At 42.2% G+C, this 27,390-nt stretch overlaps 1 protein-coding gene across 9 annotated transcripts in view; it reads right to left on the bottom strand.

The window, feature by feature from the left end:
• DHX40 (DEAH-box helicase 40) overlaps positions 1–27,390 on the bottom strand; it is a 58,094-nt gene that overhangs the window by 21,824 nt on the left and 8,880 nt on the right. For 4 of the 9 annotated variants that reach the window (XR_012155360.2, XR_012155361.2, XM_073315182.2 and 1 more), the window contains exons 1-3: positions 5,054–5,161; positions 742–949; positions 235–380 (exon numbers count right to left, since the gene is read on the bottom strand). Coding sequence is in view for 6 of the 9 variants with exons in the window: in XM_073315182.2 (XP_073171283.2) it covers positions 235–380; positions 742–949; positions 5,054–5,155 (456 nt within the window). In the remaining 3 variants the exon portion in view is untranslated. Of the gene's footprint in view, positions 1–234; positions 381–741; positions 950–1,762; positions 1,832–1,865; positions 1,941–5,053; positions 5,162–27,390 lie in introns of those variants that run through there. The other 5 variants (XM_073315185.2, XM_073315184.2, XM_073315187.2 and 2 more) reach the window with 5 other exon arrangements.

Genomic DNA, 27,390 nt, shown 5'->3' with positions numbered 1-27,390 from the left:
CAACCTAACTGAAAGGTATTGACACATAGCTCTATTTTACATATTGACAACTTGCCATGAACTCAAGGGCTGCACCTGATTTGTATTAAATGGAACCACTTGCAGTCACCTCTTTTAAAATGGAGATGTGCCTCACAGAGACTATATAGGGCCCAGAATGCAATGATTTATCTTGCTCCATTAAGAGAGATTATTTATTAATGTTATTTTAAAAAAATAATCTTCAACTCGTACCTCAGAGGTGCAGTCATCAAAGCGAACCTGATATCCCACTATGCTTCCCAGTGAAGAGTTCATCTCCTCAGCCACTCTCTGAGCCACAGACATGGTAGCTACTCGGCGTGGCTGAGTCACACCAATCACTCCATGCTTTAGAAAGCCTACAAAAGGCAAAGAAATTGCTTCATCAAAGAATTACCTTCGTGGTAGGTTAAATGTTGCTAATATATTTTTAAAGTCTTCACTGACTGATTTCACTGATTAGTATCTCCCTCTCCTCTCACTCACCAGTGAAGTTCAACACACATCATCTTTGGTCAAAGATTTTTAAAATATTTTCCCTGATCTATTTTGCTAACAATTTTTGGAGAGGAGAGTGACTAGCATTTGTGGACCTCCTGGAAAAAGGAGAGCAAGAAACAAGAAAATTACTTAAATTTTAAAGAGTATATTAAGAGTATCATCTAACTGAAGGGTTTTAGACTTCACCAACAGCATATTAAGGAGAAAATAAATAGTTACCTTCTTCAAATAGATACTTAGGGAGCTGGGTAGTTTTGCCACTCCCCGTCTCCCCAGTCACGATAAGAAATGAATTGTCTCTGACAGCGTCAACTAGTTTCTGCCTGTATCTGTGAATAGGGAGGGCTCTGAAGTCTGAGTTTCCTTTGTCTTTTTCCTTCCGGCAACTGCATTTTCTCTCCATTGGGGCGACAATTTGAGAGCTCTCCTGTGGTGCAGATAGATAAATACACCTCCCAATGTTATAATTACATGCATGTTTGATATTTGTATCACAGTACACAGTAAGTGTTCTTTATTTCAATTACATTAAACAGAGAAAAACAGGCCCTCTTTCAGACTAATCCTAATGAGATGAAATTCAGGAGCTAGCAGAAGGTGGAGTCAGCTCAAGACATTTTTCAGACAGCTTCCCAACAGCAGAATTCAACCCCACTAAAGCACAACCTTGGAGTCTCACACGAGAGGCAACACAACTCTTCAGTTAGGATGACTAGTGCAAATACTGAACTCCACAACACTGGGTTTGTGGGGATGAAATGGCCCCTGCTCAAACCTAGCGGTGTACTGGAGAACACAGCTACGCTTGTACACTGCCCACATGTAACCCACCATCCCACATTACCCATTAACCAGGGGAGGGGTGGGGGCGGGCAGGTGCCATTTCACTCATCCCCAAAACACAGACAGTAACCTGGGAAAGGAGCGAGCTGGGCAGGATCCATGACACCCCCTCCAGCCCCAGTAACTAGGGAGGGGAAGGGTCGGGGCAGGAGCCATGACACCCCCAGTAACCAGGGAAGGGAGGGAGGGGACCGGGCAGGAACCATTAACCCCCCCCCCAACCACTCAGTAGAGGGAGGGAGGGAGGGAGGGGGCCGGGCAGCAGCCATGACACACACAACACCAACCCCCCACCCCCAGGGGAGAGAAGGGGGGCGGACAGAAACCATGACACCCCTCCCCCAAGCCCCAGTAACGCGGGGCGGGGCGGGGCCCCATTACTCCCCACAAGGCCCACAGCAGAGCTAGGAGGGGCCACCCGACGCCGCCGTATCCATGAGGAGTGGGTCCCCCCGCCCGCAGTGGGCGAGGCTCCCTCTACCCTGGCCACAGGTACCTACCACCTGACTCCAGCCGCTCCCGCCTCCGGGGTAGGAACCCGGCGCGCGCTGATGACGTTCCGTGGGTACTTGGGGGCGCTGCAGCCGCCGGGGAGATGGGGCAGGCCCGGGGAAGTTGTGACCCCGCCCCCTCCTACCCAGGCCGTGCCCATCCTCATCTCCTAGCCCCGCCCCTCCCCCCTGCACTGGTCTCCACACACCCCCTGCGCCCTGCTGAGGGTCAACTCGGTGCCCCAGGCCTGCCCCGAGCCCCGTTCTTCCCCCACCAGTGTCTCCACTCCCTACGAGCTGCGGGACACGGTCCCTGCCCCGGGGGGCTCCGCCGCCCCAGGGCTCTGCTCTCTCGCAGCCTAGTGGGGCGGCTTCGGCTCAGGACTCCCCACAGCTCACCCTGGCAGTATAGGAATAGGTGCCATAAAGCATGGAGAGGGGCACAGGCCAGGAGGCTGCCCTATTAAATGTAGTAGGGCCCTGACCCCCCCCGGGCCCTGCACCAGTCGTCCACCCCAATGCCAAGTGAATATGAGACCCCACAGGGCTGAGAGAGTAACACTTTACCCCTACTTGTTACAGGTGAAAAGGAGGGTGCAAGGTTGGGGAGAATAAGGTCCCCCCTTTTGCTTAAACCGTTACCTTTGTCCCTAAATAACAACAGAGCTGGTTATTCAAACCAAAAGACTGTCATGGTCACTGTTGACGCTGGTTTTTGCATTTCACTTAGCTTGGAGAATGTGAATACAGCAACCTGTTTTAGTTTGTTTATACACACTTCCAAACTGGTTTCATTTTCTGGTTCTCATCCACTAGCCCAAAGGCTGCAATGTTTGCTGTAAATCCAATAGGGAACAATTGAAATCATAACAAGAAACACTTGTTGATTAAATAAAAAAGGTTCAGGGAGTGTTTAAACTACCTGCAAGTGACCCATTAATAGGAAAATCTTTCCCTAAAAACAATAAATTGTCACAACATAATTGGAAATATTACAATACAGTTCCAAACTTAACTATGTTGTAAATAAAACTATATTCTAAATATATTAAATATATGCAAAAAGAAAAGGAGTACTGGTGGAACCTTAGAGACTAACCAATTTATTTGAGCATAAGCTGTAGCTCACGAAAGCTTATGCTCAAATAAATTGTTTAGTCTCTAAGGTGCCACAAGTACTCCTTTTCTTTTTGCGAATACAGACTAACACGGCTGCTACTCTGAAACCTGTCATTAAATATATGATGAAACAAAGACCATTTGAACAAAATCAAAAGCCTCCTTCAGCTTAATACAATTTAACACACACCTGTGATGTTTTTATTTTGATTCAAGAACCTCTGCTGAATGTTTTCTGGTTTTGATACTCTGGTGTGTAAATCCCAATATGCCCAGAAGGTGGCAAGCTAGTTATATTTAAAGATTATAGGGAAAAAACACAAATCCCCAAGTAAAAGGTAAATGCAGTATTATTGCTTCCACTGAAAGTAAGATTTCTATGTTATTTAAACAGTAAAATCAGTAATCAAAAGATTGAACATGGTGAAGAGAAGGGTTTGGATGGCACTTCCGTTCATCAAGGTAGTCATCAATATATCCACTATTGTTAGAAAGGATATGCAGAAATTATATGTACATCCTAAGATTTAGTCTGTCTTTAAGAACCCTGTTTATGTGCATTAAGAATGTTTCACCTCTCACTGGGATAAATAAGTGATGAGTACCACATTGTAAATGTCTCTTATTGCATAAGCACAGAACTAGGAGCAAGAAACTCCTAGGTTCTAATCCTACACTCACCAATGACTCCCCTTGCCATTATGGGCAAGGCATTTAACCTCAATACTTCAGTATCTCCAACTGAAAAAATCGGGATAATATTTACATAGATTACCTACGTAGCTCACAGAAAGTTTCAAAGACTGATTAGTTAATGTTTGCAAAGCACTTTGAAGCTATATCGCTGCCAAATATCATCATCATTAGACACCTCCAAACATATACACACTTGTTATGATCAGTTCGTCAGTGCAGTGAACCATTTGTATCCAATGACAAAAACTCATCTATTAGCCAGTAGCACAGAAATTGCTCGTCACCTTTGGACAAATTGTTCACATAACATTCTGTCTTGCAGCTTTCATATTCCCATGTTTGATTACAAGATATTCAGACACTCAGTAGCCATAAATCTTCCATATCTACCTGAAAACTTCTACAGAAATTACCCAAAATTATTTTAATGTTCATCTGGGAGCATGAAAAACATTCAGTTTTACATCTAAATTAGTATAATCAATATATAGTTCTCTTCACTCAGGATACAGTATGGGATGTGACAATACACAATATGCTATGACTTCATTTTATGCATATGTACCTAATTTATTACCTTAATGTGATAGTGTTATGTTGCTACTAGTAACTCACTCTGCTAATAGCATTCAAATTAACTGTTTTACTATTCCCCAGTGAGGTCTGCAAATATCCCATCATTGCATTTTCTTGGCACATTTTTAAAGATGGTAATTTATTAAGTGATATTCATCTGTACATGTTTTTTCTTCCTAACAGGTTTTATTTTAATCACACATTACATGCACTTTGTGTGTAGGCAGTTTTACACTGTAACAGTTTATGGAACCAGGTGAGGTGATTTTTTCCCCCCTCTTAGGGATGGCATGTTTAGTTTTAATCAAGCTCTTTGGCAGTCTTGAACTATGTCCTTGCAGTATATCGTGCCTTTCAACCGAGAATCTCATGCTGCTTAAACATTAATGAATTACACGCCTTGAGATATTATTTCAGTTTTGCAGATGGGGAAAACAGACACAGATTAAGAGGTCTGTACTAACAGCAATTTGGCAGAGCTGGGGAAAAAAATCCAGGAATCCTAGCTACAATTCCCTGCCCCAACCACTAATAACATGGCATCCGCATCCTTATAGCTGCTATGCTAATAAATGTGCTATGTGGGGTTGCACTTTTGTTTTCAGGTTTGCTAGAAAAAAATGCTCTTGGCCTAGGGATTAGGTTTAGACACCACTGCACATTTGCTCACTGAAAGAGGACAATGCTACTCTGCCACCTACCCTAGCTGAATTGTGCTGGACACACAGCAATGAATGTGTTTTGCTTTCTGCTGAGTAGAGAAATAGTTGAATACAGGAAACATTTCAGTCCTTAGCTGGACAAACCTGTTTTATCACCAACCTTCCAAGAGGTGAACTCTCTGGGGAATTTCTGGGGAATTTCTCTGTCCCTGTTCTGGAAGAGATGGTCTGTTCCATGATGAACATAGCATCCCCTAATGGCTGGAGAGAAAACCACATCTATTAATTACACTGAACAAGTAGAGACGGATAATCATGAGCCCGGAATCTCCATATATGGGAGCTGACAAGAAGAGAGATCCCTGAGCTTTAATTTGGTTGCAGACAAACCTAACATAAGCCGGTGTTTTACATAACCCAGCCTCATTTCAGATAGTCAATAGTTTTCCTTTTTCTGATTCATAGCTACTAAGGTCAGAAGGGACCATTATGATCATCTAGTCTGACCTCCTGCACAACGCAGGCCACAGAATTTCACCCACCCACTCCTGCGAAAAACCTCTCACCTATGTCTGAGCTACTGAAGTCCTCAAATCGTGGTTTAAAGACTTAAAGTAGCCGAGAATCCTCCAGCAAGTGACCCGTGCCCCATGCTACAGAGGAAGGCGAAAAACCTCCAGGGCCTCTTCCAATCTGCCCTGGAGGAAAATTCCTTCCCGACCCCAAATATGGCGATCAGCTAAACCCTGAGCATATGGGCAAGATTCACCAGCCAGGTACTACAGAAAATTCTTTCCTGGGTAACTCAGATCGCACCCCATCTAACATCCCATCACAGGCCATTAGGCCTATTTACCATGAATATTTAATTACCAAAACCATGGTATCCCATCATACTATCTCCTCCATAAACTTATCGAGTTTAATCTTAAAGCCAGATAGATCTTTTGCCCCCACTGCTTCCCTTGGAAGGCTATTCCAAAACTTCACTCCTCTGATGGTTAGAAACCTTCGTCTAATTTCAAGTCTATTATGTTAATACCCATCCTTTGTGTCACTAGCTATGAGTCAGCAACATTACTCAAAAAGATCTGTATCCCTAATGGAGGATGGTTGCTCCAGACACAGTATTATTTGTAGAATTTTTCCAAGAGCATCACACTATTTTTCACTGAGTTTATCTTATAATAAAAAGAAAAGGAGTACTTGTGGCACCTTAGAGACTAACCAATTTATTTGAGCATGAGCTTTTGCTCAGATAAATTGGTTAGTCTCTAAGGTGCCACAAGTACTCCTTTTCTTTTTGCGAATACAGACTAACACGGCTGTTACTCTGAAACCTATCTTATAATACTTTGCAGTTCTATAGCACTTTCAAACGAGGAACTCAAAGTGCTTTACAAACAGACAATTTTTGCCTCCAAACCCCATTATGAAGTTACTAAATATTGTCTCCTTTTACAGATGGGGACATGGGGCTTTTTCTTCAGTCTTTGCACTGAGTAGACTGTGTTCATATGTTGAGACCCATTGAAGGCAGAGACTGAATCAGTAGGTCAGACAAGATGATCACAATGGTTCCTTCTGGCCTTAGAATCTATGAGTGCTTCTCAGAATGAGTAATGGTTATAGAACCAGGCCCTCCTGTCCCAATCCTGCATGTTATGTTCTCTTCAAATCCTAGTTTTTCTATACCTGCAGTAATGAAAGGTATTAGGTACTTTTCAGGCCTGCACCTCAACTAGTCATAAGTTTTGAAGATATCCTTGCATATTAGATCTTATCCCTTTTCTGATTTCCTTATCAAATGAGCAAAAGAATCAATAATTTACCTAGGCTTCCAATTCCCAATAGACTGCACCAGAGCTGTGACTTAACCATATACCCACTAACAGGAAAATAACTAGATAAGAAACGCTCCTCACAAAAGAGCTCTTATTTTTGGCCTATACAAAATCCTTGGGCCCAAGTCTCAGTTACTCCAGTCCTGCAGTTGCTACAGGGACAAGGGGAGGCAAAAAAGTGGCCCTAATCAATCTTTGTGATGCCAATATTCTGGGGAGCCAGAGGCCTGCTTGGTCACTGGTGCAAATCAGAGGACGCTCAGGTCTCTTATAAAACTTACATGGTATTTCCCACTGCCCCCTGTGGACTCTGAAAAGCAATAAACACTTGTAGAGCAGAGTGGTCTGGCCACACACAATTAGCTGGGCACATGGAGCAGGGGTGGCATGAGCCTTTATGTTGGCTACACATGAGCCAGGGAGACTGCCTGAGCATGGATTTATTCAAGAGGCTACTTATGCCCCTTTTAGGCTCATTTAGTTTGCCTGAGTGGCATAAATTGGGCCCCTTTCTGCTACACCTACCACCCCACAGTGGGAAGAACTTAAGAGTATCTGGCAGCAAGACACTGGTAAAGAAATCTCTGTAGAAAACCAGCAGGACACACTTGCCTCATGAAAAGTGGGATACATTCCACTTTCAGTTACATTGATGTAAATCTGATGAAAGTCCATTGAAGTCTGTGGAATCATTGTAGATTCACACCAGTGTAAATGACAGCAACATTTCTCATTAGACATTTATACCTCCCTTGTCACTATGATATCTGAGTTCCTTGGTCCCTGTCTTCCCATCTTATCAGACCCACTACATATTGCTAAATAGAACTCCCCGCAAATGCTTCAAAACTGCCTGACACGTACTCTATTATTGTGTTTAGAACAGTCTAGATGTTGCCAAGTTTTTGACAAAAATCTGTACTGACCCATTCATATTTTATAATAAGGTTGATAGTCTGCCTTTAGTACATGATCCCTTCTAAATGACAGTCAGTCTGAGATGAAAAAAATCAGTGATTCTCCCTGAGATATACCCCCGTGACAGCCAAACTAGAAATGGACTGTCCAATTCCCTGCGCTGGACATTTTGATGTGAGCATCTCTGCAGCATATAAAGTAGGGATATCCACTTCACACAGTAACCTTTTTGGCAGCAAAAAGTACAAGTCAGAACCCTGGCATCCTTTCATTCAACAGATGCAAGAGGAGATTCAGAATCCCTTTGGGAAAGGACAGCATGACAGACATTGCAACTTTTTTTCAACAGACCTGAATGGGTGCTCAAAATTCTGCAGATCTCACAGCCCTCGTTGCACATTGTGATTAAAGGATCACTTACCTCTTTTCCACTACCTCCCTCCCTTGCCTTCGTTTTGAAGGGACTGTTAGATGTATCTTAATTAAGAAGAGAGCTAATATGGGATCTGTTAATCTAATATAAGAATACATATGTCACTTATCACCATAATGTGTGAGCACCTCAAGGCCATTAATTATTGCATCCTCATCACCCTTGTGAAATATTTAGTTGTTACCTACATTTTACAGATGGGGAACTGAGGCACAGAGCAATTAAGTGACTTTCCCAACGTCACAGAGAAAAATTTTGGCAGAGTGGGGATCTGAACCAAGATTTCCTGAGTCCCAGTCCAGGGTCTTAATCACAAGTCATACCTGCAGCCTCTTAAGAGGAAGGTATCAGTAGTACACTGTACTCTGGACAGCCAGTATTGTCAGTGACTGACAATAATATTATGGACTTGGCTTTTTCTCCCAATAAAATACATTTAAAATAAATCCTCACTCGCAGCAACATTTTTGCTCTTAATTTTCAACTTTCCATCAGACACACTATGTAGTCAGGTCACAAAGCCCCTCCCGCTTTACTGCCATTATGACCAATTCCCCAGGGTTACCCAGAACACTTAATAGGTCTGTCTGAGCATCCAGCAACAAAAGGGGAGCACATGGCAGCCACACACACATCATGTTAATGACTTCATTTCTCTCTGTGGCCCTGAAAAAAACCCTGACCCTACATAATTGCAGTCCTGTTATTCATGAGGCTTAAATTGTGTGTCTTCATGAATTTTAATGGGCAGTCCATTTTCTTTCTACTAATCCTGCATTACGCTGGGAACCTTCACATACTGATTGCCCTCTTAAGCTCTTTCTTTCCTTCAGCATCTTAGCTGCTGTCCCTCAAGCTACTGTGTTTTGAGATGTTGTCCTCTGTGTTCAGAGCTGGCCTGGCAGCTAGACAGCTGAGATTAAAGTGCTTTAAGGGACTTTGTCACTAGAGACTGGTGGCTTTGTGCATCCTTGTAAAAAGAAGCAGGCCTGTCTAGTGGGTCCCCTCTGAATAGCCGCTCATTCATTTTGTCCATGATTTGCCAAGCAAACAGTTGTATCTCGTTCCTTCTTTTCCTTGTGCACGACCCCTTCAGCATCCCTGGGGATAAGCAGCATAATGTTTGGTACGGTACATGCCAGTGGGTCTGTAATATAATCCTATAGCTTTACAAGTTTCGTTTACCATTTAAAGGGATCCACAGAAAAGATTAGGTCTTGTCACAGAGGCAGAAGCCCTTCAAATAATTCCCCTTAGACTGAGCTTGTGGAATTTTCCACATTATTATTACTACTATTATTTAATAAATGAAAAGTTTTGTATGCAAACAAAGTACTGCTGTTATTTGTACAGTGACATAGGTGTGCTCAGTGGTCTATGGCCAAATATTTTATATGATATATTCTCAAAGTTTAAGGCCAGAAGGATTATTCTGTCATCTAGTCTGACCTCCTGTATATCACAGGCCAGAGAATGTCGCCCAGTTATCCCTGTATTGAGCCAATAACTTTTGTTTGACGAAAGCATATGTCCCCAAAAGGCATCCAGACTTGATTTGCAAATATCAAGAGATGGAGAATCCACCACTTCCCTTGGTAGTTTATTCTAGTGGTTAATCACCCATCTCTACCCTGAGGCCCATCTCTACCAAAGCCACTCTGCTAGAGAATTCAGAGCAACACACCCTTGTTTCTTAAGATGCCAGCCTTATACGTGATGAATCCTGAGATTTATAGTACAATGCTCAATTAATAGGACACATAGTGTTAGTTGTCTAATGACTAGAGCAAGGAAGACTCCTGGGTTCTATTCCCAGCTCTGCCACTCACTGTGAGGCCCTAGACCAGGGGTAGTTAATAAGTGGACTGCAGGCCAGACACTTTTGAACAGACCCCACAATCCTTTTACTTATTATTATTGTTGTTGTTGTTTTGTTATTATTATGTTCTCTGGAGTCTATCCTTGATTATACATTGATCAAGACATTTGTACCTTGACAAAAATAATTAGCTACCCCTGCCCTAGACAAATCAATCCACTGCTTTATACCTCAGTTTCCCCATCAATAAAATGGATACAATACACAAGGATGATTTAAGTTTCATTATTATTTACTATTTGTATTACTGTATACCTAGGAGCCCTTGTCATGGGCCAAGACCCCATTGTGTTTGGTGCTGCACAAACACAGAACCAAAAAGATGGTCCCGGTCCCAAGGAGTTTACAATCTTAGTATAAAAAGAAGAGGTAATAGATGGATACAGACAGATGGGGGAATATAAGTCAACAATGAGAGAATATTGGTCAGCATGAGAGGCAGCTCCCAAGCAGCCTAGCTGTTATCAAGTTTTTAGTGAGCATCGTGGCAAAGGAGGTTTGAGGAGGGATTCGAAGGTGGCTAATGAATTAGCTTTGTGGATGTTTACTGAAAATGCATGCCAAGAACGAAAGGTTAACTAATGTTTGGGAAGCACTTTAAGATCCTCCAATGCAAGGAACTACACATACGTCTGAAATATCCTTATATGCAAACAATTATACAAAGCCACAGATCTTACTCCAGGGGAGGGTTCTAGAAGAATCGGAATTCCAAGTAAAACAAAATATAGCAACGGTAAACTGAGCAGATTTTTAAACTTCCCTGGGAAACAAAAGTTGGTGTTATCAGAAAAACGTTGTACCTGTCCTTTAACTTGAAAGACCATAAAGAGGGTAGAGGCAGATCTATTCTCTTCCACTTAGTGTGACTGGGATTTGGCAGGACAGTTCCCCTTAACACAGAACATACCCATTAATTATTTAATACATTTTGTGCAATGTGTAATAGAAAATTAAGTGTGGAACTGTAAAGGTCCCCACCCAAAGCCTTTATGTTAAAAAGCAAGTTTACAATGTTTCCCCAGATCCCACATAAGCTAATGATTTTTTTAATGGAACCTGTTATAACTGCATTTAGTTAATGTGCTGCCTTTGTTTAGAGAGGAGTCGCCTTCCATTCATTCTTAAGGGCTCTTATGGTCTTTCAGTGTGGATAATCTCCTGACTATATTAAAACACATTATTCACTCAGCTCCAACTCTTTAGCTTAGCTACAGACTTCATTATTCCCACTATAAGGACCATCTGTCACATTGTGTTTGGTCTGTATAGCATCCACTCTCACATGGTACTCTGTGCCTATCTCACTCAAGTGTATAGGAGCTGGGAGGTGCTTTTCACATCATGGATTGAGCCCTTAGATTGGAGGCTCTTTCAGGCCAGAATCCTGGTATGTGGCACAAGTGAGCTATTGCACAGCTCCATATACACATATCTCATAATAATAAGTAATTATTATTTCCTTATCAATTATCATTGTCTTGAGGCTTTGTGTCTTGCATGTTTTGCAATGGCTCCCAAGGGAGATAAGGATTTCAGGCTAGATCCTAAATTGCTTTGGGATTTTGCACACGATAGGCCTGTAAAATTGCCGATATTTGAAGAGAGCTTTTAAGTATTTGAAGAATACTTCCCCGCTTTTAATATCTGGCTATTTTAATTTTTTTAAATAGTCCAGGTATTCTTGTAGGAAGTGTCTTGGTCCAACAGTGGGTGCTCCTTTTTCGCCCTACATATTAAGTTAGTGGTTGGATGAACACTAGCCATTTGTTTGAGTTGTGGCTCTTTGGGGCTCCCATATGCACACCTAGATCTCCCCAGTTAAACAGCCACATTGAAATCTTTGCCTCTAGAGACTGATCACCTCAGTAAGGGCAGCAGGATCAGTCCCTTATTCTAGAAGGTAGCCTAAAGTAATTGGGGACCAAAATTACAGCAACATTAATCAGAGAGTGATCCAGTAGAGAGTATTATACCAGTGGTAAAGTGCATTAAGGTAATTGATCACGTGCAGTTTAATTATTCTATTCCATATGGCAGAATCTGAGCTGATTGTTAATAATGAGTCTTTTTAAAATTACATTTAGTTTTCCCAGTTTGGTGATTGTTGCATATATTTAATTTCCTGCTGGAGTCTTAGGCCCTTACATTCTCTCCCATAGTTTACTATTGACAGAACTTTTGTCTCTTGACATCTCAGTCTGGATTCAGAAGGCCATGGTCTGGTTCTCTTGTACTGTGAACAATATTTTTGAGTTATTCTGACAAATGCACTTTTCTGTAGTAGGTACAAGATATTTCTTTGGCTTTCCAATGTTGTGTCTGATGAATGAGTATTATTCAAGAGGTCCATGTCTTTATTTAAACCAAGGTAGCCTCCGAGGCATTGCATTTGAACTGACAGAGATCTGTGCTCTACAATGCAGGTTGTGATGAGCCAAATTTTTAGAACTGAGATGCAGCCCACAGGTTTCATAAGGGATTAACATAGAAACTACAGGCCCTAGCATCCAATGTTCCAAAGCCCAAGTTCAGCAAAGTATTTAAACACACTGGAATCATGGCCCAATGACTGAACTTCCGTATTCAAAAGACAGTGACTGTAGTCTGCTCTATGTGATGCAAACCAGGTATCGAATCCTGAGAGGTGCCGATTGAAGTTAAAGTGCGCTTGCTGAGTGTTTGAATAACCGGACATGACTCCGGTCTTTCACCACCAAGACAAGTGTACTTGGGATAACATTAGCCTTTGTTAGAATAATTTCTGTATCAATCCAAGTTAGAGAATAACTAAGTAGCCTGTTCTGTGTTTGGCACAAGGCACCTTGAACCCAATGACACATGGTTAAAACTATCACAAGATACAGCACTATTGATTAACACAAACCATGACTGTAGGAAATGAAACGTAGTTCTGATATTTGCCTCCTCACTATTATATCTAAGAGCCTATAGGGTCCTACAGGAGACACCTAACGCCTGTCAAGGTCAGGTCCTCAGTGTGACCCTTGGGTTCCCAGCAAACTGCAAACAAAGCCCTCCTTCAGACAAAGATCAAATGCCCCTGATGTAGGTCTCTTTGAAATGCATAGGTTCAAATCATATTTTCTCCCAACTGTGACAATGCCATTTACTATAAGAAATTCTCCTTCAAGTCCTCCTCCTCTGGTATAGCAGATATCCTCCAAGATTGGGTATTTGGGTGTTTTCTATCTTTGCCTAATGATATCACTCAATATGGGCTTTAAATATCTCTGATATGGAGACAACACCAAGATGAATTGCTTTGTTGACAATTGTCTGAAACCTTTCCCCCCACTTTCCCTGCACTTTGAGGGGAATGTTTAATTTAGATGAAGTAGTGGATACGCTCCAGTAAATTGATTCATAATATCTTAAAATTAAGTTATTGACTGCTGGTATTCCATCCCTCTTGGAGAGGTACTTTTCCTTTTGTTCAGTACAGGGTGTGCAGAGTTTTTTAAATCACTAGCCCACACACTAGGGATTCGATAGCATTCTGTTTTATAGTCTGTTCAAAAGCATAACAAAACATTTATCATCAGATTTTCTTTTCTTCAGCTACCACTGGCCTGTGGACAATTCATGGGATTTTTAACCAGGCTTTTTGCAGCAGAGCCCTCCTTTCATCATTTCTCACAGCGATTACTCTAATTAATTTCCGGTCTCTCCTTCCAACCTATACTTTAGTCACAATACTAGGTCAAAATGCAGCTTCTTGGGTCCTCACCTGACCAAAGAAAAAAGGTATCCCATTTCAATTCGGATTAGAATTTATTAGTGAAAAAGTAAGTTTAACGTGAAGTCCTCAGAACAGAGAGAGCACAGCCAAGAGCAGTGCCAGCATCCCTCCACGGTGCCTTGCCACGGAACGCTCAACCCTGAGCTAAAGGGTCCACAGCTAGCTATTGAGACAGGAGTTCAGTTTCCATGTCTCTCTTCTAACACTACCATGTGGTTGTCACTTGTGATGGTGGTTTTTGGGGTGCAGATGTTTGTCCATTAGGAATTAAAGAATGATCCATAAGTGAGGGACTTCATATCTAAATACTTAGATTGTAAACTCCTCGAGGCAGTGACTTTCTTATTGTTCTGCATTTCTGCAGCACCTAGCACACCGGAACCCTGATCTATGATAGGGGCCCCTTGGTGCTACTGCAGTATAAATCACAACAATTAGCAACCCCTTGAGCCAGCTAGTCCTATCCCGCAGCCAGTTACTTTTATCTTTCCATCACAGGTCATCATACAAATCCATCCATCACATTTATTACACTTGAGTGCTATTTTGCGGATTACTTTTTGGACTGTGATAGCGACCACAGGCTCCCATCAGAGATCAGGGCCCTGTTGTGCTGGTCACAATACACACATACACAGATAATAAAAAGTGACAGTCCCTCCCCTCGAGGAATTTGCATGCCTACTTTGTGTCTGAAAATACTGACCTCTGATTATCAGGATTTCATCCCTTTCTTAATTAGGCTGAGAAGCACAGTAGCCAGAAAGTCCTACTAGGTTCTCACTTAAAGCAATATAAATCAGGAGTGTCTCCAAGTGATGGTGCTCACCTCCTTGCAGAATCGAGGCCTTACTGATAATGTTCTTTGTTTCTATAACTAGTTTGGCACTGCAGATCATATTGTCCATGAAGTTTTGTACTCAGTGATGAAATACAATGTGGGAGTAGTGAGCTACAACATCCATATGACAGCAGGATGATCCTAGTAACAGGAGCAAAAAAACTCTCTGGGTTTTAACCCAAATCTCTGTGACAGGTATCTAATCTGTGGTACTGGTAGTTTATAACCAGGCAGGCAGCATATTTATTTACAAACAGATTTGACTCTCTTTTATATTTTAAATCCAGATAATTGAAGCCAGAGTACTAAATTAATTTAATCTCTTGTTTTCTACAATGACCCTTGAAATGTATAATGCAACGCCCATACAATTTAGCGATTGATAAAGCATGACACTTTTAATGTGTTTTTCACATTTCTCTCTGACATACCAAGGACTTGAGCAGTAGATGCTTGCCGCAGATGATCTGAAATGCTTTAGGCATAGCAGCTTGGGAGGGCAAGGGGAGGAAGTTGGATGGTTGAGGGGATTGTTGCTAACAGGATACAGAGCCTTTCGCTTCTCAGACACTGGTTTGATTTGGGCCCTAGTTGGTAGGAATGGCAGTTGTTGCCATCTCACAGCTGTTCAATAGCAGATGTGAAATGAATAGAGGTTTGGGGGAGGGAGGGAGGAATGATGAAGAATGTCAGTTACGTTCCCAGTGGATAAGTGTCCTCATCACTAAAACCTCCATCGTAATTGTCACCTTCACTAGCAGGCTCAGGAAAAAGGCCAAGGAATTAACTCCCCTCTCTCCACTAGACCTAGTCCCTCTAGATCACACCAAGGTATCAATGCTAGAGGTGTGTCATAGGAGAAGCTTGCATTGCACCTGTCTGTGCTGTATCTTGTGTGTGAATCAAGTGAGGAGCCTGTCACTCTTGTACGTTTCACTAGCAGAGTTGAGTAGTTTACAAACCTTGTACAGTAGGAGCCAACCAGTCTGCATACATTATGATGAGAGATTGGAAAAGTGCAGGGCTTTCTCCCCCGTGTTATGATTTTGCTGCTGTTCCAAGCTGATTTCACTCTGGTTTCCACTCAGATCCTTTCAAGTCCATTACACATTAACCTAAATGGTTCCTTTATAATTGGAGATAGCATGCAGACTCCTTGGCTCCTACAAAAAAAAGCCTCATAGAAAGAACTGCTGGAAGGATTACACTGCATCTCGCCAGGCCCACATAGCTCTGCATCTGGTAACTGTGAAGAGACTAGAGAAGGCGCCAAGCTGCAAAGATCCCAATTTCCCCTGAATTCAGGGCCATTGGAGCTAGGCCTGTCTACACTACAATTTTTTCCCTGCGTTTGTAACCATTCAGATTAATAGGTGTAAAGGCTAAAAGGAGACAAAGTGGGTGAGGTAATATCATTTATTGGGCCAAATTCTGTTGATGGAAAGGACAAGCGTTTGTGCTTCCACCAACAGAAGTTGGTCCAATAAAAGATATTACCTCACCCACCTTGTCTCTCTCCTATCCTATGACCAACACGGCTACAATAAACACTGCAAACAACAAAAGGCTGGAAGGGACTATTATAATTGCTTAGACTGATCTCCTATATATCTCTGCCCACTTGCTGCCACTTTCATCAATATGAGAATATTTCCCCTTCACAATCCTGTCAATCACCAATGGCCATATGTATCGTTCGTCATCTGTCCCTGTTACACCCTAATGGCAGGTAGTATGGGAAGACCCTTCACTGGTTTAACTTCTCTAACTGGCTTCTAGTTAAGTGATATTGATGTAAAGTATCCATTTAACCCTTCTTCTCTAAAATAAATATCTATTGAAATTCACTATTGAAGGTTTTGGAGGTCTGGATGTTTCTAACGTGAAGGAGCGAATATTAATATTCTATTGTCATCGTTAGTCTTCAGAGTTAAACACTCTGCTGAGATAAGGTGGGGGCAATTCAGGCCTCTCAAAACTGTTGTTTCAGGCTGTTTGCAGACTCAGTGAAGCAGTGCTGCCAATAATAAATGTCAGCAGTGTCTGAGCACTGTGCTAGGAGCTTTTTGGCCTATGGCTTTCTAAAAACAAATAAAACAATGTGTCTCAAACAATAAAATACCTCTCATTCCAATTTGGAAAGGCATAATTATATCTTTACAGCCACTAAAAGTCTATAAATTCTTGTTGATGGAAACAATCAGATGCAATAATTCAATTCCTCTACCTGATCTATGTACTTTTCCTTTTACTCTTTAAACATCAGCTCTTTCAAAAGTGCCCTCTCCCCCTTCTCTCATCGCTGTGATCAGTCTGATCAAAGTGCATTCCTGCCTTATTAGCAGCCTGATCCAAAGCCCATTGAAAACAATGGAAAGATTCCCATTGACTTCAATGCACTTTGGATCAAGACCTTGGGGCTTAATGCTGCACCACTGCAATCAATGGGAGATTTAGTTGGGAGCAGGGGGGGGGCCTAGAACACTGATCTTGAGATGACATTAATTTGATGTACTAAAAATGATAAGGCCTAATCCTTCTCCATGAGTAAATGTTGAAGGATTGGGCCCCTGACTACGTTCCCAAACACAGTTCAGATCTTAGATACAGTAATACGATATCAGACAGAGACAGAGTGTTAGAATGGAGAGAAGGGGAAGGAAGGAGAAGCACGTATTCAGTATTTCGTTCCCAATGCATAATACGTAATTATAGGCACAAAACCAGTGGGTCTGATTCTGATCCCACTTACACTGGTGTAAAACCAGTGTAACTCCATCAACTTAAATAAAGTTGCTCCTGATTTACACCAGTATAAATGAGATCAGAAACAAGCCCACTATCTGATCCATGATCTCCTAATGTATTTCGTCTGTTGCAAAGACAATGGGTCCAAAACTCTTCTCACTTATACAGGTGCAAATCAGGAGTAATTTCATCAAAGTCCACTGAGTTCTACCTGGTGTGAGAGGACAATCAGGCCCAATGGGTCAAATTCTGCTGACAGTTACACCAGCGTGAATCCACACTAACTCCAGTGAAGACAAAGAAGTTACTCTGCCTTTGCACTCATAGGAAAGTAGAGCATAATTTACCCCAGTCTTTATTTGCAGTACATTAGTTTTTTTTTTAATATATATATGTACAGGATTATTTCCTTTCTTGGGACCCAGCAATTTGGCTGTTAGCATCATGTCAGAGGATATGCACCATTAATTTGAATGCTTGTGGCATTCACAATTTAGAGAAGCTACTCTAATAAAGAAAAGGAATTCCAGGTAATCTTTATTCACTGCTTTAAGGCAATTTCACTGCAGTTCTCCAAATCCCCTCTTTTCCTCCCCTCCTTTCCCCATCCTGCATCCCTGTGTCTCCAGAAACAATGGACCCAATTCTCTGTGGGTGTGAAAATTGGGGGAACTCCACTGAATCAAGTGGAGCTTTCCCACAGAATCTGTCCCATCATGTTTTAGGATTAACCCATTTGTCAGTCACCCACATACAGTGTATTAGCTCTCACTTTACAAAGCTCAAAGCACACTGGACTTAAGTAGATAATCAAAGAACTTCTGAGACTCTATGTAGCCCGGTTCAGTAGGCAACGTGCCATATGCTGCAGTATGCATTTTAATGGGGTCCCTTCCATCTGCAGACACAGTTTAGCTAGTCCTGCTATACAAGACACATTTTCACTCATTGGGTACAAGATCTAGAATCTGCATGTTCCTCTCTAAGCATGTTCCATCATTACGCCCTCTACCATTGTACTGTCTAAAGTCAGTCTGCCATGGTGGTTGCATGGCTGAGGGATAAAGCCTCAACACATGACTTAAAACATGTTCTCAACATTCGGGAATGCAAGGACGGTTTTATTTTATAAATGGATATTTTTACATGCTGAGTCCAACACACACGCAATCAATCAATCAATTAGATCCTGCTGGGGGGGACGAAAAATCCTCCAAGCAGAACCCTGAGAATCCATTGCAATTATACACATGTCAGGTAATAAGACTGCATCCCAAAGAGCGTGAGGGTCACTGTGCCAAGGCTCAGACATAGCTCTGTGTACCTTAGGTTTGATCTGGGAAACAGATGTTTCTTCAGGCACATTTTTTTGCTAAGTTGTAAAACCCAGCGCTCTTGGGGGTAAATTTTCCAAAAGCAATATGTGGGTGTTGCACACACACAGATCTCTCTAACAAAGGATGGGATCTGTGCCCAGGCCTTCCCAGCACCACTCTGAATTGTTAACCCTTCCAACTTTTAAAACTCCATTCACTGCTAATTCTTCCTGCCCTTATTCACAACCATTTTAACCCTCTTTATTTAGGCTCAGGGCGATATCTTTTAATAATGAATGACCTGAACCTTAATTTGCTAGGATGTGAGAAGAGAAGTCAGGATAGTTAAGCAAGGATCTGCCTATTTATATTCGGTGTTTAAAGCCCAGTCTTGCAAGGGGTTGAGCACCAAGACTCTGATCCAGTACGGCCCTAGGTGCTGGAACTAGGGGGGCTGCCGCACCCAGTCTTGAAGTGGTTTCCATCATATACAAGGTTTACAGTTTGGTTCAATGGCTCTCAGTACCCCCCACTGAACAAATTGTTCCAGCCCCACGAGTACAGCACTTAAGCACTAGCTTAACTTTAAGCACACAAGTAGTTCCAACTTAAAAGGTAAGCATTTACTTGAGTGCTTTACTTATATCACGGCCTTGGTGCTCAGTGCCCACCTTGTTCAGCACTCATGACTACTGTCTCTACGCACAGAATCCTAACTTAAATAGTAATGAAAAACACCAAGGGCTCGATTCTTGACTCACACCACTTTTACACCAGAGCAACTCCTCTGACATTAGTGGAGCTACTCCTGATTTACATCAGTGTAAATAAGATCAAAATCAGGACCTGAATAAGGAGTCTGGAGTTGAGCCCCTGCTCTGAAGAAGCTCCTCTGCAGGAGGACCAAGACTGTGGAATGAACTGCCCACAAACCTCACCACCACTTCCCACTCCAAGTGCAAAACACCTTTCTTTAACCTTGCCTTTCATAATATAAACACATAGCAACAGGTATATTAAATAACAAACTACCAAAACACGACACTCCAATGCACACACTTCCCCCCCTCTGGGGATAGGATGAACAAACAACACGGGCCAGATGTATAGTCACGTTGCTGAATGCACCGCTGGAAGGCGCTCAGATACAACAGGGAAGAGCGCATTATAAAAAATTATGTAGAATAGAAAGAAGCCCCACACTATCAGTTTTTCCCTCTCCTCTATATTCCAGTCAGATTCTGCCTAGTTGGGGTATTCAGGTGTCACTGAGGGAAGAGTTTGATCCATTAATAGGAATTTAGGCCCAGATCCTCAAAGCATTTAGGTACCTAACTCCCAATGAGTATGTAAACTGGCTTAGCCAGCAGCTTCTGGAATTTATTGGCCTTTGGATAGAACAAACCTAAGGACCTCATTGCAATTACAGTCTGTTAGCCACTAAAGCATTAGCATGGTAGGTTAAATTTTACTCTGGGGCACTTTAAACAATTAAATGCTTTCTTCCTCCTCACTGACACTAAAGAATTATCATCATCATCAGAAGCAAGGAAAAGGGCCTAGAAGACAGGTCACCTTGCTCCAAGCCAGTCAGACAGTTAGGAGAGGTAAATCCATAGAGCAAGATGCAACCATCACTCTGGGGATATTAGCACTTACAGTCAGCTTGCATCCTTCCCTTTAAGGTATATTGGCTGCAGAGGACTTCCACAGGTCTGTCATTAGGATGCTATTTGTGTTAGTGGAAGGAAAGAGAGTCTATTGGCAGAGATCTTGGGTGTACGCTGTGACATCCATTAAACCAACCATTTGAGTTTATTAAAGAACTTCTGCAAGAGTCAGGCTGTTAAGTCAATCCCATTGTGAGCCTGTGATTTAACTCACCAAAGACCACCCTCCAGCCATGCGATTCCAGTCTCCATTTGACTCAGTTTAATTTCTTTAAAACAAAACTGTTTACCACAAGTCGAACAGGTAACTCAAGCCTTTTTCCTCCTAACTCGGGTCCTCTGCAGGGGCCTAGCTACTACCTATAGGATTATACTCCACAGGCCCTCTGCCTGGGAGTCAAAGTGAACCTCTCTGTTCCCTTCTCCTTCCAGGATTACACTTGATCAGCCATCCCTCCAAGAGTCACATATAAACTGGGTTCTTTTTCCTGCCAGTCTAACCCTCAAGTGAGCTACCTGCTGGCTTTTATGAGGACCAGGTGATCTTCAAGCTATCACAGGATCCCTGGTCTCACAAGATCAGCGGGAAGGCAGCTGATTAGCTACAGGCAGGGCTGGGATCAACTTCTGTTAAAGGGCCAGTTACCCTGTGACATCCAGTTTCCCACTAAAACCCCGGTTCTGATACTTATATCCTGCCCACCTAAGATTAATTCATTTAGAAGTAAAGGAGCTGCAGGGCCTGGGCAGGTCAGTTCTTTGCTGGGACCAGATGGGTGAGGAAGGGTGCTCCGCTCTGGCCACAGACAATCCACAGGCTGCATTTACTGGACCTGGGAACAAGAGGACCTGAGAACTTTAACCCTAAGGTTAAAGGACCTGAGAACTTTAACCCTAAGTGAAAGGAAAAGGATCATGTGGGAAGAGACCCAGGGAATGAAGCAGCAACTAACTGAAGGAAGCAGTATGTGGCTGCTGTTTATAGAGTTCTTGGGTTGGAACCCAGAGTAGTGGGCAGGTCCAGGTTCCTTCACTGGCCGAGTGGCCTAAGCCTCAAGAAAGGGACAAGATGCCTGAGCAAAGGGCTGGATTTAAAGGGTCTAGAGACAGGGCTGAAGACCCTGGTGAGGGCAGATAGTTTGCTGGACTTTTGTGATCCCGTAAGGGATTCATCCATTTTTGACAGTGTGACTTGGCCAGAGGGCTAAGCCATTGAAGACCTGCCAAGCAACGTCAACAACCTGCAGGGGGCACCAGGAGCAGGAAAAGTCCTTCAGTACCAAATACAACAGGAGGCGCTCAAGAGGTGAGTGTCCCCCATTACAGGCAGTAACAGCCTTTCATTTGATGGGCCACTGACAAGGCCCATCATTCCATACTGATCTAAAAAAAAATAAAAAATCAAATTAAGCCTGACCGAACTAGATACAACTTCACTTTCCCATGAACTCTATGTAAAAGTTAACCCTCCAGGTTCAGTTGGCTAAATTAGTCTCCATTTCTGCTTTAAAAAAAAAAAAACACACACGTTCTGAAAAGTGCATAGCCATGGCTTCCGTGCTGCGCTCAAGAGGCAGTGGCATTTCAATGGTGGCATAAATTATCTCTGTTCCTAATCCTGTTAAAGCAACTGTTAAAATCATTCAGCTTGTACAGGATATAAATCTTAGCAGGATTTGTCCTACACTCTGGGATCCTTCTGGATGGAAAGTGCTATATAAATGGAGGTGATTATGACTGTGAACGAGAGAATTAAAAGATCATAGTGGCTAGATAAGGAGGAGACCTGTTAAGCCAGGAGTTGCAATCTCTCTGCTGCATGGACAGGATACAGTCCCTCAACAGAGAGCATATTAGATGTTAAAGTGACATTTGATCTTAACCAAACAGCGAAGACAAGTTTGTCTACATTGTGCAGCAGCCCGGGAAATTTAGCTGGTATCTGTATCTTGCGCCCTACAGGTGACACAATGGGATAATTTTGGTTCATGAATCAAGACTAGACAGACAACCAAGCTGTGGCCAAATCCATGGAAGTTTAAAGTTTTGCTCAACACAACCCTTTAGAAAGGTAGCAAATTAACAATGACCTAGGAGGTCCAGTGGAAGACTATAGAGATCTAACCAGGGGACTTCAAGGGAAAGAATTGTTGCTTTGCACTGTAAATTTAGGAGGCCTGAGCCAAGATTGTTTTGCAGTTACACAAATGCTGTAAGCTTAAAACACTCATGCACTTCAAAGAAAAACATTCTTTACTTCCTTCACTAATACCACTTTTGATTATAAAACTAAACAGCTCTTTGCCATTTATGCTGTTAGTTTAGTGTTTGAACTTCACTCAAAAACAAACTGGTCAGTTTCATTTTCTGGTTTTAATGCATTGAGGTGAATTCCACATAAAGCAAAAGGTTTGCACAAGTCCTACACGCTATTTAACTTGCACGTAAGCCTTTTTTTGAGGGCTTAAGTGTGACCTAAGTGTGCATAGGCCATGAGCTGGCTGCTCTGCAAAGAGGTGAATCCATCGTAGGAAAATATTTCAATATTTGGGTTGGAATCCCACAGCAACAAAAAAGCATCTGTTTTTAATTTTTTTTAATATCATGGAAACATTTCTATAATGTAAGCAACCAGTCGCTGTTACATAGTTAAGGTTGAGTTCAGTTTTGCAATTAAAGCAGGGATTCAGTGATTTTTCAAACATAACAAAAAAGGTTGCCAACTCCCAATATGCTCATGAGTCATACTATATTTGGTGTATTTCTTAAAGCTCCAGCTCCCAGAGTCATGTGATTACATGAAAATCTCAGCTTTTATTTTAGAAACAGTTTCTAACCCTCATGTTTCAGAGGAAAGCTTGAAAATGTAAACCTAAAAGCTCAAAACCAGAAGGCAAATAAAAAGAACTAAAACATAATTATTGTTTAAAATCTCATTTATGGGCAGGACTGACTCATGGTTTTGAAACACCAAGGATGAATATAGTGTATCTTCCCCAAAATTACAACACTTACTCTTTGCATACAAAATTATTAGGTTTTGTAAAACTTTTTCCCCCTCTCAAAACCTAAATATGGGGCCATGTCCCTTTAAAAATACATGCACTGAAGTACCTATGCAGCAGCAATTTCATCTACCTGGCTTAACCTTTAAAGAAACACTACCACCATGCAACTCAGATAAACTTGTTCATGATTCAAACTAGCACAGCCTCGGCCTGACTTACTGATTTTCCCTAAATTAATTCCTTCTGTCTAGAAATGTGATTTCCTCTATCTAATGCAAATTGATCTTTTCACCAAATCTTATTTGACAGCCCTACAATTTACTGTGTAATTAACATTTCTTGAATAAAAACAGTTTGCGATGCAGACACTAATTCCAGGAGTGAACTTCAGATTTCCACATTCACTCTGACATTTCCTTGCCAAACAAAAGAAAATCCTCTAGGCTGCCTGGCATCTTGTCTTTTAATGTCACAAACAACAAAACAAATGCAGAAAATGGAGCTTTTTGCCGAGAACAAGAATAAAGGAACAATTCGTTTGATCAAGGGAAAAGTTGTTGGGGGCTTTTAAATAAAAATATTAAACTCTACATGACATTGAGATGCCAGTGGAATACTGCAGACAACTGGAACATCTCATGGAAGGGAAGCAAAAACAACACAACAAAGGGCCTTTTTCTATTGAAGCAGCACTGCTTTGTGTAATGGAAATGCTTTAAACTGAAAATCTTTCATTACGAAAAGAGCTAGTAAATGGTTAAAGAAGAAAGATACTGGACTGGGACTCAGGGGACCTTGGTTTTGTTCCTGGCACTGCCAATGATCTTGGGCTAGCCCCTTCACCTCTCTATACCTCTGTTTCCCCTCCTGGCCTTTGTCAGTCTTGTCTAAAGACTGGAGTCTCTGTGGGGCATGGACTGTCTCTCACGGTGTGTTAGTACAACACCTATTATAACACAGTTTTGATCTCAGTTGGAGTTTCTAGGCACTATCGTAATACAAATAATAATAAATTCCATCGGCATCAATGGAATCAGATCTGTTTAGGCCTGCAGTGAGGTTAAGAATGAGATGCCTACAGTGTGAACTGCAATGTGCTCAAGGGGCCATATGCTGGTAGTGATCTCTCACTGACATCAGCAGCAACTGCATGTGTGGTCTGAGAGCGAAAGAAGGTTCCTAATTCAATGCAACAGCCACTGTGCTCGTTTCTCACTGTGAGAAAGCGCCCTCCCCCAATCCAATTAAGAATATCTAAATGACTTTCTGAACTTGAACGATTTCCTTAATTATACCACAAGTTACAGTTTAATCAAGAAATCAATCTTTATACCACTACAAACCCAAGGGTGCTGAGCATCCATCTAACAAGGCTGCAGAACATGATTCACTCTGTTTTAAAGCTGTTTGTGTTCTGGATCGCCTTGGATATGCCTACACTGCATTGTAATCCCGGGTCAGTGGGACCGGGGCATGTGGATCTGGTGTTTCCAAGCCTGCACTTTAACATACACGCTGCATTGTAAGCTTGTAAGAATAATGAAACAATTTGTTTGATCAAGGGAAAAGTTATTGGGGGCTTTTAAATAAAAATATTAAACTCTACATGACATTGAGATGCCAGTGGAATACTGCAGACAAGTGGAACGTCTCATGGAAGGGAAGCAAAAACAACACAACAAAGGGACTTTTTCTATTGAAGCAGCACTGCTTTGTGTAAGCTTGGCTTACAATGCTGGACCCGGGTCTCGCAGCCTTTCTGACTCAGGTCTGTGGTTTGAGCTGCATCCACACTGCAAAACGACAGAGCTTGGGTCCGAATTACAGTGGGGCTCAGGCTCTGACCCACCCCCCTAGCAGGGTTCTAGGACCTGGGTCATGAATGCTTGCTGACCCAAGTCAGACTGATTTGTGCGTGGATGGAAGAAGGGCGTGGGCTCAAACCTGAGTTAAAGCCTGAGCATAGTGTACGGTGTAGACATACCCTCTGGGGCTCAATACTCTATTCCCAGTACCATTACAAACACACTATGTGGCTTTAGCCGAGTCACTGCATCATTCCATGCCTCAGTTTTCCACCTGTAGAACGTGGTCAGAAGGGACTGTTATGATCAGCTAGTCCAACCTCCTCCATAACACAGGCCATAGGACATCCCTGAATTAATTCCTGCTTCAAGTCCAAAAGCTGTGGTTGAACTAGAGCAGTGGTTCTCACTTTTGCACTGGTGACCCCTTTCACATAGTAAGCCTCTGAGTGCGACTCCCCTTCATAAATTAAAAACACTTTTTTATATATTTAACACCATTATAAATGCTGGCTGCAAAGCGGGGTTTGGGGTGGAGGCTGACAGCTTGCAACCTCCCACGTAATAACCTCATGACCCTCTGAGGGGTCCCGACCCCCAGTTTGAGAACCCCTGAACTAGAGTGTGTGTCTTTTAGAAAAGCAGCCAACCCTGATTTAAGAAATTCTAGTGATGGAGAAAGCCACCACAACCCTTGGTACGTTTTTTTCTGGTTAACTACCCTCACTGTTAAAAATCTGTATCTTATTTCTACTTTGAATTTGTCTAGCTTCATCTTCTAGCACCAGATCTTGTTATAATTTTGTCTGCTAGATGAAAAACCTCAGTTAACAGACTTCTTTTCCCCACGTAGTTACTTATAGGCTGTGATCAAGTCACCCCTTAACCTTCTCTTTGATAAACGAAATTGACTGAGCTAGAAAGGATGTTTTCCAATCCTTTAATCATTCACAGAGCTGTTCTCTGAACCCTCTCCAATTTTGATATTTAATGAGCTCTGGAAAACAGATGGAGATCTAGAAATTAAAAGTTCAAAATAAGAATTAGTTATTGTATTGTCCTCATCCCTTCGTTTACAGTGAAATCCATGCTGGTGAGAGGTGATGGATTGAGAGCCCTGATGATTGGAGGCCCCTACCTATAGCATAACATGAGCAGTAGCAGTTCAAGTTTCTCAATAGATCACCCTCTCAGTGTGTCTCAGGACCATCCACAGGGGAGAAAGGGGAATCTAGTCTGCACTTCTGCTGAGACTGCCAACAAAGGTAGCAATTATAGTGATGGTCTTTATGACGCAGACACTTGCCCACTAGGGACATAACTTAAACCAGCAACTCATTTCAGGTAGGCTATCAAATAGCCTTCAGATAGTAACAACTTTTAGTTATTGCTAACTTGCCCTGGACCAAATTGGTGATCCAAAAATGACTCTATAACCTATTACCAATCCAACCAGACAGTACCCTAAAGTGTACTGGTTTTATTAAGGTACGGCATGCTAGTGTTGTAGGTTCCTCACAAACGCATTATGAAACCTCCTTCTTAACTCACAGATTCCCAGTATGAAAGGCCTTGCCTGATTTTGAGACTCAAGCTCTTTCTCTTTCATTACAGTCACATAGAGAATTGATTAAACGACCCAGCAATGTCCACTGCATCACTGCTTTTTCAGGATTATCCAATTCTTTTAACTCAGCAGTCCTGCCATTCCACACACACACACCCCCCCCTCAATGCTTCTCATCTCCTGCCACGCCCCCCACCCCCAGTACCTATAGAGAACAGAAGAAATAACTGCCACGGAAGTGGTTGTACATTCTAAACCTTCTCAGCATATGACTCCTATTTATTTCCAAAGACTGCGCCCTGCTCTGGCAGCCCTGTTAGTTGGAAAAATTAGTATCCAACACTATAACATTATTGGGTTAGGGCCCAGAGGCAGGTCACAACCCCTTGTTACGTAGGGGGAGAAATACACATTTACCAGGATGCACAGGAAGCAAACTAACAATCCACACAGAGCAACTGAGAAATTAATTGGGTGGTGGTTAGTGGGCTTACTAACCCACTTATATGTCTCTGAAGGCAGCTCCAACAACTGCCATATAAATTAAAAACTGCAAGTTCAAAAGTGTGGAGATTTCACCCTCGAACCAGATCCATCATAATTAGGTATTTGAAAACAGTACAAAATAGAGATAAGCCAAATTGGAGATACCTGCAAAATGTTGATAGTTCTTTGCTATCTCATCAAAG

Source organism: Lepidochelys kempii, chromosome 17 (genome assembly GCF_965140285.1).
Source record: "Lepidochelys kempii isolate rLepKem1 chromosome 17, rLepKem1.hap1, whole genome shotgun sequence".
Lineage (NCBI taxonomy): Eukaryota > Metazoa > Chordata > Testudines > Cheloniidae > Lepidochelys > Lepidochelys kempii.
This window is presented reverse-complemented; position numbering and strand designations above follow the sequence as displayed.